General features: G+C 40.6%; 1 protein-coding gene across 1 annotated transcript; it reads left to right on the forward strand.

Annotated features, from left to right (window-relative positions):
- The first annotated feature begins 2,626 nt into the window (after nucleotides 1–2,626).
- TXNRD3 (thioredoxin reductase 3) lies at nucleotides 2,627–20,094 on the forward strand. The gene is made up of 16 exons (XM_040076244.2): nucleotides 2,627–2,812; nucleotides 8,208–8,268; nucleotides 9,897–10,006; nucleotides 10,181–10,294; nucleotides 12,124–12,196; nucleotides 13,065–13,184; nucleotides 13,585–13,727; nucleotides 15,106–15,221; nucleotides 15,329–15,554; nucleotides 15,782–15,874; nucleotides 16,322–16,398; nucleotides 16,938–17,094; nucleotides 17,292–17,399; nucleotides 18,305–18,400; nucleotides 18,613–18,747; nucleotides 18,879–20,094. Exons 1-16 carry the CDS (start codon nucleotides 2,687–2,689, stop codon nucleotides 18,939–18,941), a joined length of 1,818 nt encoding a protein of 605 aa, XP_039932178.1. The 5' UTR covers nucleotides 2,627–2,686; the 3' UTR covers nucleotides 18,942–20,094.
- Nucleotides 20,095–20,317: the final 223 nt, after the last annotated feature.

Here is a 20,317-nt window from a genome sequence, read left to right on the forward strand (position 1 = left end):
TATTCTATTCTATTCTATTCTATTCTATTCTATTCTATTCTATTCATAAGCCTCCCCTACCAGTTTCTACCTCAATGCCTTCCCATAGCACACAATGCTACATTATTATGAATTATATTTTGTGGTTGGTTTATTACTAATCCTCAGACTAAGCTGAGTAATACCTAGGAGAGAACTGTCATAATGAGACAGTTTATATTACAGAAAGCATACCGAGGCCTTTCATGTGGAAGGTGGGGAAGCTTATTATCCTTCTGTAAGCACTTTGTACAGCTGCTGACTGGCCTGCAGGGAGCCACAGTTCAAGCAAGCATGTTTAAACCTTTACTAAACAAGTCTCTAGCACTCCTATCCTTAAAACAATTTCCTGATCCTTTCCACAAGTCACTTGCCCCTTCTTCAAAATCTCTTCTTGCAAACCACTTCATTTATAATGTTACACTTCTGCTGTTTCAGATAATTTGACATAATCTTTTAGTGAGTGGAATGGTTGCCCAAAAAGCTGCAGACCCTTACATCCCTCCCTAGCACACCTGAAAAGTAAGATCTTGAGAGCTGAGTATGATCTAGTGTTCTGTGGGAGAAAAAACTCTCAGAACAGAAGACAGATTCAGGGCGTCATCTGTTTACAATAATCAGAACCATTACTGGGTACAGAGACAGGATGCTAATGTGGCAGTCCATTCATTTCTAGAACTGAGCAATAATTTCTTTTTCTCCAAAGTTCAATCCTTTCCTTTTCTGTCAACCACCTACAGTGATGGAAAGCAAAGCTAAGCAAGAAACTGCCACAGTGCTTCCAGACTACCACTTTGTGTTGGAAGTCAACATTGTCCCCCTCATGCATTCCCCACAGAATCATGTAATTACAGAATGGTTTAGGTTGGAAGGGACCTTTAAAGATCATCTACTCCAACCCCCTGCAATGAGCAGGGACATCTTTAACTAGGTCACATTGATCAAACTTTTAAGCTTGGGATAGTAATTCCTGTAACAATAGTAAAGGCAGCATTGTTTCTCACTAGGTAAAAGGAATTTGAGGAGAGAGAACAATTAGCCAAAGCTAGGAACCAAACAAGCAGTTTTGCTTGAACTATGAACAAAATACAGTGGGTAGTTCTGGCCCATGCATGTTATGTCAAACCTCAGTAGCTGCAAGTACTGTATCCACTTTTCTCCATGTCGATACTGCAATAAAAGGCGGCAAAACTTAGATTTGTTTGTTTGTTTGTTTGGTTTGTTTTGTTTTTCCCTGTGGGCAGTGTAGATAGTGTTAGTCTAGAACTCCTTCATTGCCAACATTCAAATAAATGCAATATACATTTTTTCAAGCTCACTGGGCAGTGATCATCATAGGTACACGTGATCCAAAAAGGAATTAAGCAAGTTAATTCAGTTGTCTCCCACCAGGCCATTTTCATCACTGGTGGCATTACAGCTATTATATGTGGTTATTTTTAGCATTAGTAAATAGCAGTAGGACAGGTCTGTAGCAGGTGTGAGAGGGAGAAATAGACTTCATTAGCTACGTTGTTAAAAACTGCTTCTTGAATCTTATGAAATTTCTCCGTGCTTTCCTCACCTACAGAAAATAACTCTTGTCACTCAGAAGCTTGCGGGGTTTGATTTAGCGAAGTTCTTAAAAGTTAAACCAGGCCAACCCGTTGCGATCGCTCCCAGAAAGCTGTGGCTGCAATCGGCACACACCGGGCCACTCTGCGGGGACGTGACCGAGTTCCCGGGGCCTTGGCTCGGCACCTCCAGCGCCCAGCCCAAGCCCTCGGACGCAGGGCAGTAACCAGGCAGGGCTGCTCCCGCTCCCTGCCCTCACACGGGCTCTTCCCGTGCCTCTGCCCAGGACAACGACCCCTTCCACCCTCCAGCCCTGGCAATTACTAGCGTTCGCGGGAACAGAGTAGTCCATCTCATCAGAGATGCATGTAATAAGCAGTACCACATGCCCCGGAACGTGTAAGAAAATGAAAGTTTTTCTGCTCACTTGGCTAATAATCCATTTTATTATATGAGACGCTCCACTTGTACCCATTCTCCTCCCTGTGCAGGAGACCCAAGGGGTGGGTGGAGGCAGACGGGAGAAGCAGCTTTACCCCCCATACTTCGCTCTAACTTAGAGGGCACCGTGGCAGGTCAAACCCGGCTGGCCCGGGACGTGGGCCGATCGCTCCAGGCCGGGGAGCGATCCAGTCCCGCCGGCTCGAGGCCGGGCGGTCCGTGACCGGGCAAAGAATAACCCCCACGCCAGCCGCCCTCAGGCTGCCCTGCCCAGCACTATCGGCCCTCTCAGCCCCGGGCGGGCGGGACCTGAGGCGGCACCGCCCGGCACCGCCCTCCCGCCACTCTTGCGCTCTCGCCGGCCTCCTGTTGGCTCACTTCACGCCCCCTCGCACAGGGGAGAGAGGCTTAAACAACGCAAATATATCCTTCTCTACGCGGCCTTTAGGCAAATAGTGGCCCTTTCTCCTGTGGCATAAAATATTTTTTTATTATTTTACAATGCTTCATAGTGCTAGTGGCTGAAATGCAGGGCGGAGAGCCCTCCTTGGCAAGTTGTATCCCCCCCTCTCCCTCCGAATAGATCGGCCTGGCTCGTCACGCTGCCGCTGCGGAAGGGGCGGGCACGGCCGGGGGTCAGTGCGGCCGCCGCGGGGAAGGCGCGGGTCCCGCCATGGCGCCGCCGCCGGTACAGACCCGGCTCCCGGACTGGGACGGGCTGAAACTCCGCGTGCGGACCCTCATCGCCTCCCACCGCGTCATGATCTTCAGCAAGAGCTACTGCCCCTACTGCAACAAGGTGAGGCGGCGGCGAGAGCCCGCTCGGCGCCGTCCCCCGCGGGCCCTCCCCTCGAGGGATATATGGGCAGACCTGTGCCCCCAGGGCGCCCGCTCGGCCCGGGCAGGGTGCAGGGAAGCGGGGCTGAGGGAAAGCGGTGTAGGGATGCGGCGGCTCCTGCCTGAGTTTGGAGCGTGCAGAAGTGGCGCTGTATCCATCCCGCTCCAGCACCACGTGCCAGCCCTGGAAAACCATTTAGCAGGCTTGAAACCAGGTGAAGATCCGTGGCGTTCGTGGTAGTTCTTTCCCTTTACCACGCTGGGAGATGTGTGGCGAGTTCTGCACAGTTTCCTCAGCTCTATAGCTGCTTGAAGCTCAGAGTGCTGCCTGTGTTCCTTTCTCTCTGGAAGTTTGCTTGTTCAGCTTGGACAAAGCTGCTCCCCACGGGAGGGATGAGTTAAGTTTTCTGCCCTTTCTAAATTTGAGGGAGGTTGACTCTATAGCAAGTGCGTATGGTCTAAATCCTGGTCGCAAAGTGTGTTAAAAGAAGAGAAAAGCACTCTTGGTTAATTGTGGTGTTTAGAGAAAAATACCTTTTTAGCCCTGCTTGTGCATCAGTGTCACCGGCTGGCTATAACTAGTGAACCAGGCTCATTAAAAAACTCAAGGTCTTCATTAGAATTTTATGGTACCAACACACTGGTCATAGTCCACACACGATCGGAGGGTTTGTAGGCCTTGGGTTTTCTGGATATATACAGAAAGTATGTTATGATTTTTTTTTTTTTTTAACTTCACGTTACCATATTTGATATGGATGCAGTGGAAGAACATAATTGGAACTGTTGGATCGAGTCCTAGTGTTCCTCAGTAGAACTGATAACCAGGAAAATACTCAGAAGCTTCACTCCTACTTCTAGGTTAGTTTTAGTTCTGGGAACTCTGGGGAGGGAAGAGGTATTATGACCCCCTTGCAGAAAACTTAATATATCCTATCTCACTTGCAAACTTAATTGAGATTTTGAGAAAGGAAACTTCTGTGTTTGGGAGGATCAACCAAAGGTTCTTTTGTCTAAGAACCTTTTTGCAGATAGTAGAGTATCGTTCATAGCTCAAATCCTTCTTAACAGTTTACTCGAAGTCTCAGTAAATGCAGAGTTGGAGTCTAGTCTAGTCTAGTTGACAAAAGTGTTTTCTCCTGCTGAGGAGAAATAATTTCTTGAAAACTTCAAAATTGCCCATTGAGCAATACTTAGTAGTGCCAATCAGTATTGCCCTTTACGCTTTTAGTGCTTGTGATTGTAGATGCTGGTGCTCATGGTGCTCAGTTCAGTGGGTTTGAGATCACATGATGGCATGGTAACTTTTTAAACCTTGTGCCTTTTTCCTTCATCTCTTTGTGGTGTTGCAGAGGCTCTAGACTAAGACAAGAAGTGGAGAAAAGACTTAATTGTAGTCCAGTAATTAAATTCCAGATTGTTCTTTCCTGCATTTGTTCATAGCTTCTCCATGAAGCAGATTGCTTGCCTCAGGGAAGCAATCAGATATGAGGAATATTATCCTTATTGTCTTGCAAAGGGGAAGAATGACTACAGGGAGTGGGAGGGTCCTCTGTCATGGCCCTTTCTAGGAGGGGGAGTTGAAAAGTGCTGCATGAATTTTTTTGAAGAAACAGGTCATAAATAGGCCTGAGGGAAGAAGAGCTGACTGCCCTGGTAGGCAGATTTCCTTGGCTTACTTTCCTGCTTGGAACAGAAAGGTAATCTAACAAAGAAAATGGAGAGAAGGAGTATATATTGCAGACAGAAAATTAGAGGAAGAAAGTTTATGGAAGAAGGAAGCCTCACATGAGACGTCAAGTGATAAAACAGAGGTATATCTGTAACACTAAGGGTATTAACAATCCCTCCTACCAAAGACAAAGAAATTAGTAAAAGGAATGGGAAAACAATGGGTAATTTAGGATTCTTGTTAGCTGATCAAGTCTATAGAATTAATGAAGTGGATACAATTTGAAAGTGTAGTTACAGCTTGGGTACTTAGCCTGTAATCACATAGTTCTGTGTTCTTAGACAGATATGAATAGTGTGCATTGTATTGTCTTTTACTGTGGATGGTTGTTAGCAATGTGCTTTTGGTAGGATTAATTGAAAAACTAAAGATGTTTAGTGCTCATGCTGTGAAAGGACCTAATTTGGCAAGGGGGAGAAGAATTCTCTATTTCTAGTGGAGGTAGCCATGCTGGAAGAAGATTGAAATCGCACTTTTCTTCAGAAACAGAACTGGAAATAACTTCCCTAAGTGAATTAAGTGGGTGACTGTATTCAGGTTAGCTAATAGCATGACTTGGCAATTGTGCTGTTGTTCCTCTGCAAATGCAATTTGTTGTTTGACTGCTTTAACAGGGCAGTGGTGGAGAGGGGGTGGTGGTAGAATTACTTCCTTGTCATAACTTAACTTGACTGTTTCTTCAGTTTCTTGGCATCCAGAAAAAATAACAAGTAAGATAGAAAAGCATAATGAAAACATAATTTGCTATCATGAAAAAATGGGAAGGCTGAACACTGTGATATGTTGACATTTTAAGAGCAACAGCTGTGATTGCATAGAAGTTACTGGTTATTTTAGTTATATTTTATGCTATTACAGATTACATTCTCTGTCCTCAGGGAGTTCTGGCCAATTCAGCTGTAGCTGTTATGGAGTGTTAGCTGATACTTGAAAAAGTAGACTTAGGACATACCATTATTATTTTATGGTATGAAGCTTATTTCAAACCTGCTTAGTTACCCTAGTGACAGAAAGTGTCTCTGGAAAGAATTTCCTAAACTTAGACCAATTTCTTAGTTTCAGAGGAATTATCTATTGTTTAATAGCATATGGAAGTGTTTCTAGACCCTCACTTTTTGTGAAAACTGAAAGAGTTTAGTAGGTAACTGAGGCCATTGCATTGGTGAGAAGAGATGTAAATGGTTGTATCAGTGACCCTGCAGCCTCGTGTCCCATCCCAGACATTTGGAGAAATTATCGTTTTGGCTTTGGGCTATAAGGAAGAAAATCTCCCAGTGCACCACTGAAGTTTCCAGTGGTGTCTGTGTGACACAGGAATTTCTTGACCTGAGTCTGTATTAGTTTTATTGAGTTCAAGGTTTTCAGTGGATCTTCTTTTTCATTAGTAGGTCTAATAACTCCTTTGATCTCATTTCAATTTTGGCTTTTAAAATGCCAGTTAGCAGTAAGCTTTCTGGTTGTGTTCCCTAGGGAGGTTTACTTCCTTTTCATTTCAAAATAGTTTTCTGGTAAATGCAGTTATTGCTGAGTGCTCTAGTGAGTATTTCTGAGAAATCATTTCCTGTTCAGCTTATCTAGATGTTACTCATAATTAGTGTGTTATCTTTCTACTCCTAATCATTTCCTACTCCAAACCAAAGTAATCTATTATCTCTTGCCTGCATGAAGATTTTGTAACTGCTCATGTGCTTGCGATGATCCTTCCTTCATTTTCATTAGCGCAACACAAGTATGATTTGTTCATAAGTGTAAAGTGCAGTAGTTACTTCTAATTAAGATGCTGACATTTGTCTGATTTTTGTTCTGTCTACTGAGTATCTTCAGTAGAGAATAAAGGTGATATAAATGCTTCTTGAGTGTAATCTTTCTTGTTTTAGTAATGTTCTGTCCTGTCCTCCCTCCTGCCAGCTGCTGTTGCAATGTTTTGGCAGAGTTTTTTTAAAAAGAAACAAAAACTAATGAAGACTTGTCTGTTGGCCATGACAGGCTGCTCTAAACCAGCAGCCAAGCAGCTAATTTTCTGATTTGCCTCTGTATTCTTGACACTTCCTAGCAGCAGTCACTTTAAGCTTTGCTTTTTAGATCTTGCATGACATTTAGCAGATGCAGAGCAGGAGATCTGGAGTGGTTCCACTGCTGTTTCCCTTTCATTCTGCCTGTAGTTGTAATCATTCCAGGAAGCAAGGCTGAAGGTAATAGTGAGTTTAGGACAAAAAAATATCAAGGACCATTTAGATGGTTAGTGGACTGGAGTATCGCACACACTGAATGTGTGAAGGAGGAGCTCAGTTTGTTGAACCTTGATAAGGCTGACCAGGGATTTCAGTTGCTGCCTTCAGCTGGCAAGTGGGAAGACAACCAGACTGTAAATTGAGTTGCAGAATGAAAGGAGAAAAACCAGCAAACATAAGTTGCAATAACAGACGCTCCAGTGGGATAAAATGGAAGTTCCTTACTGTGAGGATGGTCAAACATTAAGCCAGCCCAGGGGAGTTCCCATGTCTCTGTCCTTGTAGGTGTTCCAAGTGAGAGGACAGTGCTTGAGCAACGTCATTAGCCTTCACATTTGGCTCTGCTTTGAGCAGGGAGTTCATGCAGATGGCCTGAAAATGTCCCTTAGAACTTCCACTATTCTAAAACTGTAGAACCAATGTAATCAATTACAGAGACAAAGCTTTCTTTTAAATATTATGGCTGATATATGATGTGGTAAGAAACTTAATTTGTAGTTGGTGCAGAATACAAAATTTTCTTGTTTGTCTGCATAAAGCTGAAACTTTATTAGAAAACCCTGGAATGCTCAGTATTCAGCATAGTAACAGTGTGAATCACAGCAATGATAAAAACATTTTACTCCTCATGTGTTAGACATCTTTAAACTTACTAGATGTGATTCAGTATACTCTTAGTGAAGCTTTGTCAATAAATTTGACGTTCCTCAAAAAGCTGCTTGAAAAATGTTCAGACTCCATGCTGGCAGGTGAGTCCGTCCCATAAGCATTCAGCGATTCTTGTTAGAGCTGTTTTCACATGCCAGTTTAACAAAAAATGTTACTGTAGAAATCTTGTTCCTAAAAAGCTGCCTGATTTGAATCAGGTAATGGTACAATTTGTCCATCCAGAACTGAGGTTAAACACCCAGCTGAGTGCTGAGTACATTTGGAAAGTGTTACTTCCTTCTGCAGCTTTTTATAATGTCCTTTTATTATTATTATTTCCCTGACAGTCTTTTTTTTTGCATATTATCCTCTACTCCCCCTTTTTTTTTTTTCTTCCCTTACTATTACCAAGGAATATTGCTGCTAATTTATCTCTGTTTGTATTTTTATATGGCTGTCACTACCCTGGCTTTTGATACATCTCAGGTGGAGAAGTCAGCAGCTAAGCAAATTGTATATAGAAGCTTTTTCTTAAGTTAATGGGGCTAGTATTGGAAGGTTAAATGCTTTGGCTTTGAGTGAGGAGCATGCAAAACACAGAAGTGCCAAACTACCAAAGCTGTGGGGAGCCTGTGCTTCAGAGTGCAGTAACTGAGCCTTGGAGATCACCTGTGTGTGTCCAGCAGTGAAGTTTTACCCTGAGCTGAGAAACCTTTGCACTGCCATGGCGTCTGTTCCTGTTGCAGGTGAAGGAACTCTTCAACTCCATGCGTGTGGAGTACTATGCTCTGGAACTGGATGTAACTGGTGAGTAGGAGGAAAAAAACCCTATCATATGCTGCTGCTTAATGTAACTAAAAAATTCTAAAAACTCTGCATGATTCCTTAAGCTGTCTTTAAGTAATTGTCTTTAAGTAATCTTAAGTAATTGGAGGATATATGAAACAAGTAAAATACATTTTAATATATGCAGAGATAAAGGCAATTAGGCTTCAATGTGGATTTTATACAGGATGTATTTTTACTATAACTGAAGGGTTTGACTCTGTAAAAATCATCATGTGATAGAGAATGTGAGGTCTGATTTTTCTCCGAGGAGCTATGACTTCTTAGGAAAAAGCTTGTGATTTTTTTTCCTACTCCTGGTTCTCTTGTGGCTTCAGATGAATTGTTAATGTTTGACTTGGTATATGGATGACCTTCTTTGGGGAGGGTGCTGAGTCACTGGAAGGAAGGGTAAATTCCAGTAAGTTGGCCACTGCTAGTTTCAAGTTGTTTTTTTCCCTTAAAGTCCAAGCTGGTTTAGTTTTAGGACATGTGCAGTGCCTTATCTGTATATGGACATAACGCATATCCATAACACAGCTTTTAATGGAGTTTTAGGAACAAATAGTTTCTTTTATGCTTTTATTAAGCTTTTAAATGCATTTTTGGTAAGCTATTCAGTTGTCTATTAATTTGTTTCTGTACAAAACTTAAGTTTCCAATGCTTTTTTAAAAGTTCTAATGCCTTCTTGTTGTTGTTGTTTTGTTTGTTTGTTTTTCCTAAGCAATGTTTGGGAGAAATGTAGCTCTTTATTAATTTCTTCATAGTTACTTTCACTTCTTATTCAAGTCGTCATACTATGAATTAATTATAGCCCAATATATGTAAAGTACAATGCACAGCCTTTTTTTTTTTTCTAGAATTACTTCTAATTGATCATATATTTCCCTTGCAGTTGCTCAGGTTACTGATGCTAAGTAAATGCAATCTTGGAACAAAAAGATTTTAGTCAAAGTGATTACAGTAAATTCTCATTCCCACATTTACTGCTGAGAGATCCGAACTGAGCCTGTGTGTAGGTGCTGATGACTCAGATGACAGGTCAGGTCAAGCAATGATGATTTAAAAACTACAAAGTTTCTGACACTGTGGTGGGTAGAAAAAGTATGAAGGTAGCTTTAGGGTAAGTAGGAAAGCATGTTCATACTTCCCTTACCCATTGTCTCATAATACAAAGCTACTGGGCAAAATTATGTGCCTGTGCACAGAACATATTCCAAAATAAGACAGTTCTCATGAGAGAAAAAGTGTCTGTGTGATCTTCTGTGATAGGTGGAAAAGAATTTTTGTGTAGTACTGAATGTGATACTGTCAGAGACAGATAAAAATCCTTGAAATAGAAGAGCTCAACTCTTACTACTTCAGTGTAACTCCATTCTGTAGAACTGTGGCTTGAAATACCAATTCAATTTCTGTATTTAAACCTGCTCCTTTGAGAAGTAGTTTCTGAGGACTTGCTTATGTTCAGGAAACCTGCAAATGGAACATTTATTATAAAGTCCTGGCAGGGCTACAGTGTATCACAGTCTAAACCTTTAATACTTCAGGTTGTTCTAAAAGATCTCTTCCTGAAATCTGTTTATAATGTACACATCTCTTTTATTCTTAGATGATGGAGCCAGTATTCAGCAAGTATTGGCAGAGCTGACCAACCAGAGGACAGTGCCTAATGTATTTGTGAATGGAACTCACATTGGTGGCTGTGATGCAACGTATCAGGTAACTTGGCTTTAAAAATTAGCTGGAAGTAGACAAGACTGAGTGAATTTGCTGTTTAATTGTAGTTAAATTTTGTGAGACACAGTAGACTGGGTGACGTAGGTCAGAGGAGGCAGTGTTATCAGTTGTTGCTCAGAAATGTGTCTTAATTTGATTTTTTTTTTCCTCTCCCAGGCTTATCAGGATGGATCATTGCAGAAACTCCTTGGGGACAACCAAATTACAGAACCCTATGAATATGATCTCATTATTATTGGTGGTGGCTCAGGTGGACTTGCATGTTCTAAGGTATGATGTGAAAATGGCATTAAAGAACAGATTGTATGTCAAACTTCTTCAAAAGTTAATCTCTCTATTAATTATGTTGGTGTAAAACAGTCTATATTTTGATGAGTATTACTGTTCAACTTGTTAATTAATGAACCAATAGTGGTCTAGTGATGTGCTCACTCAGGGGATAATGGTTTAAGGGACCAGTTTCTAGCCAACATCTATTTAGCTCTTGATCCTAATAACAGGTTTCTGTTTTCCGGCTGAGGGTGGAACCAAATGTTTTTTAACTATCTCTTCTGCATATGTAATACACAGCCACTTCCAAACAGTAATCTAGAAAACTTAAGGGCTGCTCTTGAAGCCTTTTGACAGTTTGGGATTCAGTATCACCAGTTATCTAAAATTAAGTGCTTTCAGCAGTTCCCTTCAAAGAGCTGCTGCACTCTTTAGCTCCCTTTTTAGCTGCTTTCTCAGAAAGGGTAACTGAGATTGTGTAGCCCTTACACAATTAGCTGTTGTTCAGAGTGCCTCAGAACCTAAGGTCCAGATTCAGTTTTCTCTGCTACCCAAGGGATTTGGGCAGACATTCCCATCTCTCAGCCAGGTATACTAAAGTGTCAGTTTGTATTTTGGGCAGGGTGAGGCTGTTCTTGACAGCCTTGACAATTGCTGAACAGTACAGTCAAGCATGCAAGCTTCATTAGAAAATACAAAGCAGGCAGGAGAAGCTGACAGTGGAATTCTTCAGTTGGCCAATGGTGTATTTTCAGAATGTTCAGATCTTTCCTCACAGTATCTTCTGGGACATCAGTTGTAAACTTGGTGCTAATTGCCAGATTGTTCAGAGTGATATTCAGAAAATACAAGACAGCCAGCTAAACCTTGTTCGAGCCAGGATTGCTGGTGATGTGCAGGAGTTCTTGAACAGATTTGAGGCACCTAAAGATTTGATTGAAGTGCTTGAAAAATCAAACAATGTGTACCTGGTAATTCCTTGGATAGACGAATAGGCTTATTCAGGATGGAATGGGCATTAGAAGAATATTTAATGTAAGCTCCTCACTCCAAGCAAGGTCAATTGTGAGGTCACACAGGATTATAAAGGAACTCATTCATTTGGCGCTTGAAATAAGCCAGGTTGGCACAGCCTTTCTGGGAAACATGATTGTCCTCATGGTATGGAAGTTCCTTATATCCAGTCTGAGTCCCTTGTTTCAACTTAGAGCCACTGTCTTTTGTTGCTTTGCTACTTGGCTACTTTGAAGAGCCTGGCCCAGTCATCTTAATGTACTTCTCATAGGTACTGGAGAGTTGCTCTTGGGTCCCCTCCAAATTCAGTTGTTCTCCAGGTTGAATGTGTCAAATTCCCTTGGCCTTCTCATAGGGGGTGTGCTCCAGCCCCCTGAACATCATGGTGGTGCTCCATTGAATTGTCTCCAGTTTGTCACTTGCTTTTCCATCCATGAACATGCCGAGTAAGTTCTGTCCTTCTAAAAGAAAAGGGAGGCTAACAGCATAGATCTTTCTTCAGGTGAGGTAGAAGAGAATCATAGGCTGCTGAGCCCATCTCATACCTTTTTCAGATCATGGCTTTTGACAGCATAGGATAATCTGGATGCAGCATTGAACATGCAAGGAGCCATTCAGTGTTTGGAAAAAAGTCAGTTCTTGAGGGATTTCAATTTTTGTCTAGGAAAGGAGATGGGAGAGCTATATATGATAATGACTAACTGGTGAAGGTAGTAAAGAAGCCTTCTAGCAGTGCTAAGTGTATCGTGACCACAAATGAATGGACAGGCTTGCTTGGTTCAGTAATGCTGACTGGTCTTCTTCATCTTTCATAGGAAGCTGCTGCCTTGGGAAAGAAAGTAATGGTATTAGATTATGTTGTTCCAACACCTCTTGGAACCTCATGGGGTAAGGTTTTTTTACCTTGTATTTGATGATGTTTGACTACCAGTGATGCATACTGAGATGTTAGATATCATGGATTTGTGTTCTTAGGAATTGAGGCTGATTTCCTGTAATTCTGATACACAGATAACAAGAGTTACTTTCCTGGCATGCATGCTGCTTTTCTAGGTGTTTGGTTTTTTTTTTCTGTTTTGGGCATGCTACCTTGGTTCTTTGTCAAAAGTTTTTCTAGCTTTGATCACTTTCAAACCATATCTGGGTAGTGTATGTGTGCATGCTCACATTCTAATGTTTGTGGGGATATTTTGCCTTTTAGTTCATCCAGTTCTATTTTGTGGACAACTGATAGGCTCCCTTCAGAAGAGTGACTCCATGGCTGTGTATGACTTACCTTCCCCTAATTAAGGACAGCTGCTGGCTGACCTGGTTAGTGATACTGGCAGCTGAGAATGAGTGAAGAACTTCAGTGAAACTTCTATTGAGTCAAGGAATGAATGTGCTCTTGTAGATAGTGTTTCAAACACAGGCATATTTCAAATTCTACATAGTAGATGATACTAAATTGTAGGAGCTCTGGGCTTTTTTCCTTGCTTACTTGACAGCCTTTACATTACTAACTAAAATCTGAAACCTTGTGACGTAACCAAGGTGTTTGATATGCTGTACCTGTCTTGGATCAGTGAATCTAATAAGGTATTAAACTGAACACAAACTTAGTGTGTTCATTGTATTTTAAAATGTCCCTTGCAACAGAAATTTCATGTTACTGGTGTGATTATAGCAAACATCCCTGAGTGATTATACAAAGTATGTGATAGGGAAAGCATAAATCCTGTTTATGGAAGGAATAATATGGTTCTTTTCATCTTAGGACTTGGTGGCACGTGTGTAAATGTAGGTTGCATTCCTAAGAAGCTGATGCATCAAGCAGCACTTCTGGGTCAGGCACTCCAAGATTCAAGGAAGTATGGGTGGCAGTATGAAGAACAAGGTTTGTAAGAACACAGAGCTCAACCAAGACTGTATGGATGAGATGCTGAACTCAAGACTGTTCCTGTACTTTGGACTTAATAAATTAGAGGCACAGTTCAGTACTTTTATTAGGTGAATCAGGTGTCCTCCTTCTTGAGTCATAGAAGCCTTTGGGGTTAAAAGTTAATTGTGTTTTATTCCCTGTATTAACTGAAATAAATGAGAGATCTTCTAGAATTGGCTTAGTTCAGATAGTAACAAGTCACATAAATATTAACATAGTAGAACAAGACATCAATATGTATCCTCACTACTGATAATGATGTTTTTTTAGCATGATGTAGCAGTAAGTTAAGTTTTTCTTAAGGGACACATTGCACTTTTATTTCCTTAAATATGAAATTAGTGTCTTGTTTCAGTTAAACACAACTGGGAGATCATGGTAGAAGCAATTCAGAACTACATTGGTTCTTTAAACTGGGGCTATCGAGTGTCCTTGAGAGAGAAGTCTGTGACATACCTCAATTCTTATGGAGAGTTCGTGGAACCACACAAAATTAAGGTACAGTCTGCATTTAAAATACTTAGTTGGGAGGGAAAACTTGTGTTCTAGAACTTCCTTATAAAATTCAACACCAAAAACGCTTTCTCTTAACATTGCCAAGTTAGGTCAGGTGAAGTTAATAACTCATTTGTGAAGTTACTGATTAAAATAATTGTTATTGTACTTTAGTACCTGCCAGTGTTTGCACACCTAGTTATGTAAGAGTAATGTGGATATATGTAAACCTGTGTAAGAATAGTGGAAGATGGTCTCAGTTTCTACTTTTGTGACTGATTTCAGCAGCCTGGGCAGGGAGAGGGGGAAGAGAAAAACCTCTAGTTGTATGATTTTGCAGCTTGGAAAATCCTCATATTAAAGCATAAAAACTATTGAAATTAAATTTAGATTAAGCGCTTGCATAAGAGCTCTGCTAGAACCTTGTGCTGTATCAGCATACAAATTAAAGTGTCAGTTTTGCAAGACAAAGCTTGTTCTGGCAATCTTGCTGTAAGTGATCATACTGAAGCAAGGTTAACCTAGAAGTGCATATTGAAGGCAGCTGTTGTACTCAGTGGGTGTAATTGTCTATTTTCAATATCAAGGCTGAACCACTTGTGTTTTAAACCAAGAGCCCAGCACAGAAAGATAACAGTAAATTCAATTTACCTCATGTACCACCTGTTCAAGTGTTCAGGCCATTTAAGTGTCCCTAATCAATAAATGAAGTAGAACAGAGAGGCTGGACTAGATGACCTCCTGAGATCCCTTCCAACTTGAATTACCTGTTGACTCCATGGGGAGAAAGTTTCCCTTCATCTGTGATGGAAAACTAACAAAGGGCAAGAATGAAGGTCAGATTTTGGGAGAGATGCATTCGCAAGATGAAATTTCCAAAGACCACGGGTCTCTGGAGGTCAAATTAGTTAGAATTCACACAAGATTGGTTCTTAGGCACTCTGAACTGAAATAATTTTACTATTTTTTAAAAAATTTTTTATTTTTTAAATTTTACATTAGCTTAATAACTAATTCATGTTATGCAGTCCCTCGCATTGTGTTGGCCTTTTAGTGAGGGGGTTGTCTTAGTTTGTTGTGGCTTTTTATAACTCAGAAGTCAAGTTGTTATGAATAATCCAATCTAAATTAGTAGTTAAAATGGGCAGGATTCAAAGAATAAATGATTTTAAGTGCTCTAATGGAAGAAAAGCCTGATAGTTTGTTGTTTAAACCTATTACTCTTCAGTGACCTGTGTGGTGTCTCTAAATGCATTAGTTCTTGTTTCAGACTCCTTATTCTTGATTTTTAAACATATCTACAATAATTAAGGAAAGAAGTACATGATTTTTATCTTAAAGCATATGAAAATGTCTGTCTTAACTGTGTCTTCATCAACAGGCAACTAACAGAAAAGGACAAGTAACCTATCACACAGCAGAGACTTTTGTCCTGGCAACAGGAGAAAGGCCAAGATACCCAGGTATCCCTGGAGATAAAGAATTCTGCATTACAAGGTGAGATGAAAAGGCATAAAAGACTGAACTTGTCCGCTATAGTGTTTGCCAAGACAAACAAGCTTGTGTTGGAAGAACCTTGTAACTTAGACTTCTTCTCTTTTCAGTGATGATCTGTTCTCCCTGCCTTACTGCCCTGGCAAGACTCTGGTTGTGGGTGCTTCCTACGTAGCTCTGGAGTGTGCAGGGTTTATGGCTGGCCTGGGTCTGGATGTCACAGTGATGGTGCGTTCCATTCTTCTGCGGGGTTTTGACCAAGAAATGGCAGAAAAAGTCGGTGCCTACATGGAATCACACGGCGTGAAGTTCATCAGGAAGTTTGTACCTGTTCAGGCAAGTGCTTCCTTCAGCTTTCTTCTTTTAACCCATCATTAGTTTAAACAGCACATGTAAAATGCAGGTGTTGTCTGGGAAGGCTTTGGCTCTGTGCAGAAATAAATGTTTTACGAGACTGAGCTTTTTTTACTGCTGAATGGTGGATTAGTAGGTCAAGGCTTGAATGACAGTGGAAGTGAGCTTTGCTGCTTCAGGTCATTCTAAGCTTACAAAAATTTGCACAGGTTGAGCAGCTGGAGCAAGGAATGCCAGGAAGACTGAAAGTGACAGCGAAGTCTACTGAGGGACCAGAAATCCTTGAGGAAGAATATAACACTGTAAGCATTTCTGGATTTGAAATAAATGGCTACAGATGCACATGAAAAGTATTAAAATACGTTTTCTTAAAAAACTTGAGGGGAACTCCTCCTTAAAAAGTTGTTCATGTAAATTACTGGCAGAAAAAAAAAAAAAAAGATTAAAATTTAGCATTTGTCTTTAGTTGAACCCTGTCAGCAAAATAGGTGGAATTTTATGTTCCTGGAATTTATTTCATATAAACAATGTTGTCGCTTCTGTTTTTGTTTTGGCTTTTCTATTTGTTTCATCTCTAAAACAAGTTCTACATGGAGGAGAGTTGTAGGTGGCCCTTTCAAATTTTGGAAAAAACAAATTGGAAGTAATTTTATTCATATGCTTCAGCTTTTTCACTAAAAGACCAAGAAAAATCTTTGTTATACTTATCTTGCATAAAGTTACTTCATTTAATTTTGGGGTTTTTTTAGGTTTTGATAGCCATTGGTCGTGATGCATGTACCAGGAATATTGGTTTACAGACAATTGGTGTCAAAATCAATGAGAAGTGAGTATTGCTGAACTCCCTTATACCACTGAATGCAAGAAATTTTTTTTACCTCTAAAAATACCTTATGATACTGATGTTTTCTTAATTCCCACTCTTATATATGGCAATTACGTGAACCTTTTAAACCTTTTTTTGACCTGGATTTGAGTACAATTGTCCATTAACTTAATTTATTTAGTATGTACTTTGTAAAACAACTGTGCTGAGTGAATAGGTACTAGTTAGACATTTTGCTGAAAACATAGAGCTGTATAATAATCAGGTGAAAGATTGTGTGTCCAAAGATGTCTGAGTAGCTTGACTGTCATCAGCCAGGCACTCTTCATGTCAGAACTGGCCCACCAAATACAGACTTCAGCCATGTGTCAGAGTTGGAGGTGATTGATGCTCTGAAGAGTTTGCAGTTGAAGTAAAAAATCATAAGTATATTTGATGAAATGAGCTCCGTACTTAGAAGAGAGTTTCTCCCCTGTTTTTTGCAGAGATCTGAGGAAAGTTGTGATGCTGAATTCTGTGGTCTTCTGTTTGTTTTAAAGGAATGGGAAAGTCCCTGTAAATGATGAAGAACAAACCAATGTGCCTTATGTTTATGCAATTGGGGATATCTTGGATGGAAAGCTTGAACTTACTCCAGTTGCCATTCAGGCAGGGAGACTGCTGGCCCGAAGGCTGTATGGAGGTAGTTCCAGAAAGGTAAAGCTATAAGCATATGACTTCAACTTTTTTCTGTGCGTTTTGGCTCAAAACTCTAGTAACGTGACTTATTTTATCCACTTGTCTGTGGGCTCTGCAAGTGTTTTGTAAAAAAAAGTGTTCTTATATAACTTCTTCTGTTATGTACTGTATAGAACTTGCATAGTCTAAATACAATTTTTTATTTTTATTTTTAGTGTGACTATATCAATGTACCAACAACAGTGTTTACCCCTTTAGAGTATGGCAGCTGTGGGTATCCTGAAGAAAGAGCCATAGATGAATATGGAAAGCAAAACTTGGAGGTAAGAACACCCAAGAGTCAATTAACTTGTAGCTTGAGCGTGTTTTTCTTGGGTCTTGCTCCTTTATTCTCCAGGCATAGTGTTAACAAGATTTGAAGTTTAGATGGGTAGGACTGTTGTGGCAGTGTTTTTATCTGGCCAGCAACGTACTGGACTCACAGAAACCCAGGATTGGACTTAATGCCATTACAATTGTGTATAATTATTGCAGGTAGCTGAGAAGCATTTGACTTCAGGAGGCCAGGCTGGGGTTGCAAAGCTGTAGGAGTGTTTTTTGATGTCATGAATTTTTATAGCTTGTATTGCTGAAGTGTACCAAACTCATGAACTGCTGGTTCACTGCTGGTGGTATTTTCTGCTGGTTCTTGTACTTGAATTGTCTATTTATTTTTTGCTGACCTTAACATATGTCTATAGGAGTATTGGGGATAACTTCCCCATTTTATGGTAATTTCTGGCTTCTGCACATCTCCAAGGAGTTACGTTGAAACTGCTTGCATGCCTTGTGTTTAATTCCTTACATTTTTCAAAATCACTTGACATTATTGAGCTTCTGCTGTTAACTGTTTTGCATAATAGGTTTAAACTTAGAGTAACTGGACATTAATTTTGCACTTCTCTTTCTGAAAGTTTGATTTGCAACTACTGTATATTGTAGCTGTTGCTGTTTTTATCAAGTATTTAAATCAGGGCTACATAGGTTGAGTCAAGTCTTCCTCAGCTGAGTTTTGGAGGATGGACTCTGTGGGCTGAGTGGAAAAAAAATTACACTTGTCTAGTTTGTTACAGACAAGACTATAGTGCGTTAAATGTCAAACCACCTATTTATAAAGATAATAAAAAGTAGAACTATGCCTGACTAAATCAATGAAATTCTAATGCTCTTTTTCTTGTTTTCCTCCCAGGTTTATCACACTTTGTTCTGGCCACTTGAGTGGACAGTGCCAGGCAGAGATAACAATACCTGTTATGCAAAGGTTATCTGCAGTAAACAGGACAATGTAAGTAGCAAGCTGGAATGGACATGCTTGAGGCCATTCTTGAAATGGAAAGAACTGCAGAGCTACTTTATTTGAAGTAGTTAATTTTTTCTTAAAGACTCCACTATTGACCTGCTTGCATGACATTTTTGGTGTAGTGGGAGTTACACACTAGAGCTTTTGTCAAACCTTGCCTGGTACCAACTCATGTTTTTCCCTCATCTGTTCTAAAGAATCGTGTGATAGGACTGCATGTTCTTGGACCCAATGCTGGTGAAGTTACCCAAGGTTTTGCTGCTGCAATCAAATGTGGTCTCACCAAAGAACTACTTGATGAAACAATTGGTATTCATCCTACTTGTGCAGAGGTAAGAAAGGGGGAAGGCACAGCCTGATTTAAAACCTGCTCTTGAAGACAGTTTTACCAAGATGAGATCAGTAGCCCTGTGGATGATGATGCAGGCAACAGTAAATAAGCTCTCCTTTTGGTCTCTTACAGGTGTTCACTACAATGGATATTACCAAATCTTCTGGACAGGACATCACTCAGAAGGGCTGCTGAGGTTAAACCTGCTGTTTTACGTGTTTCCATGTTGTGCACTCTTGGTCCTGTGGAAGCTCTAATACATCCAACTGCTTTGCAGCAAAGTCAATGTTTGCATCAGTACCACTGTATGTGCTGCAGCTAGGAGTGGTGCCTTCGAGAGGCTTCCTCAGCATGAGTTGTGTTGCACATGGGAGCAGTAATGCAGCAGGGAAATCTCGGACTGTAAATCCTGACTTTGCTTGGAATTGGCACTGCGGTGCTTTTTTGACGTTGTTGCTCGGAACCTTCTCGCGAGGTGAGCAACGACTGATGGTTGCCAGGCAAGGTTGGGAGGTTCTTGTCTAGTCAGATGACTGAACTTCTCCTGAAGGAAATTCTTAAATTGCACAAATTAAATAAAGCTAATGCTTCTAGTTCTGGTGTCTTGTACAAATGCTTGACGTAGAAGACAAATATATAACTGAGTGATTCTTGCCAACAGTTTACAGTTGACCGATTTATCTTTTTGATGCGTTTTGTTATACTTAATTGTATGTTCAATTGAGACAAGATGGCATAAATAGGATGCAGTGTTGAGCAGTGCAGTTCAAGCACTAGTCTCCCATCCCAACCAGTCTAGAACTTCAGAGTAAGTAACTTAAGACACCATTGTAGTTCACATTCATGGTTTTTTGACCTCAGGTGACATCATGCCTTTAAAATAAAAATTTGAGTTGTGGGCATCTTGTGTGTCAAGGCTAAAGAGTGTATACACAAGACCATGACAGTATGCTTAAATCTGGTTTCAGCTCTGTGATTTAAAACCTCACAGAACCCAGAATTATGTCTGTGCTGTTATGTGGAATGCTGAAGCCCTGGAGAAGCAGCCTCTGTCCCACTAACACAGCAGGTGCCTGCCCATGCAGGCAGAAGGTGTTAGTGAATCATGTGGCAGCCCAGGGCGATGACCTTGCTTTGTGCAGTGTTGTGTACTGTCAGTAATTTGAAGCTCTCTTCCACCCCTAGCATTCTGTCCTGGGGGAATTGTGCTTGAATCTGGCTCTTAGTTTTGTCCAAAGAGCTGTTTTGAAAGACTGCTCTGAACATTGTATGATAGTAAACAGTTTTTAACTATTTAATCTGTGACCTACTGTGGAATTTGAAGTTCAATAAACAATGCATACAACACTATATGGTGTCTGACCTTGTGGTTTATGTTGCCTGAGATTTTATTGGGCTTCAATTATGTTGTGTATCCCATACAGTATTAAAACCTCTGTTAACTTGTGCATATTGTAATCTTTTGAATGGAGAAACAAGTTGTCTTGTCACCCTGGGGGCTTGGTCAAGATAGGAAGTGTGCTTCTGTTTGCATATACAGAATTGAACTTGGGCGAGTTCAAACTTGAAAG

The sequence above is a fragment of the Hirundo rustica genome, chromosome 12 (genome assembly GCF_015227805.2).
Source record: "Hirundo rustica isolate bHirRus1 chromosome 12, bHirRus1.pri.v3, whole genome shotgun sequence".
Lineage (NCBI taxonomy): Eukaryota > Metazoa > Chordata > Aves > Passeriformes > Hirundinidae > Hirundo > Hirundo rustica.

Bases quoted from the DNA above. Each gene is read 5' to 3' on its own strand.
- TXNRD3 (XM_040076244.2), top strand. From the start codon at position 2,687: ATGGCGCCGCCGCCGGTACAGACCCGGCTCCCGGACTGGGACGGGCTG. The intron at 15,222-15,328 runs GTGAGATGAAAA...TTCTCTTTTCAG, and splicing joins AAAGAATTCTGCATTACAAG to TGATGATCTGTTCTCCCTGC. The intron at 15,875-16,321 runs GTAAGCATTTCT...GGGTTTTTTTAG, and splicing joins TTGAGGAAGAATATAACACT to GTTTTGATAGCCATTGGTCG.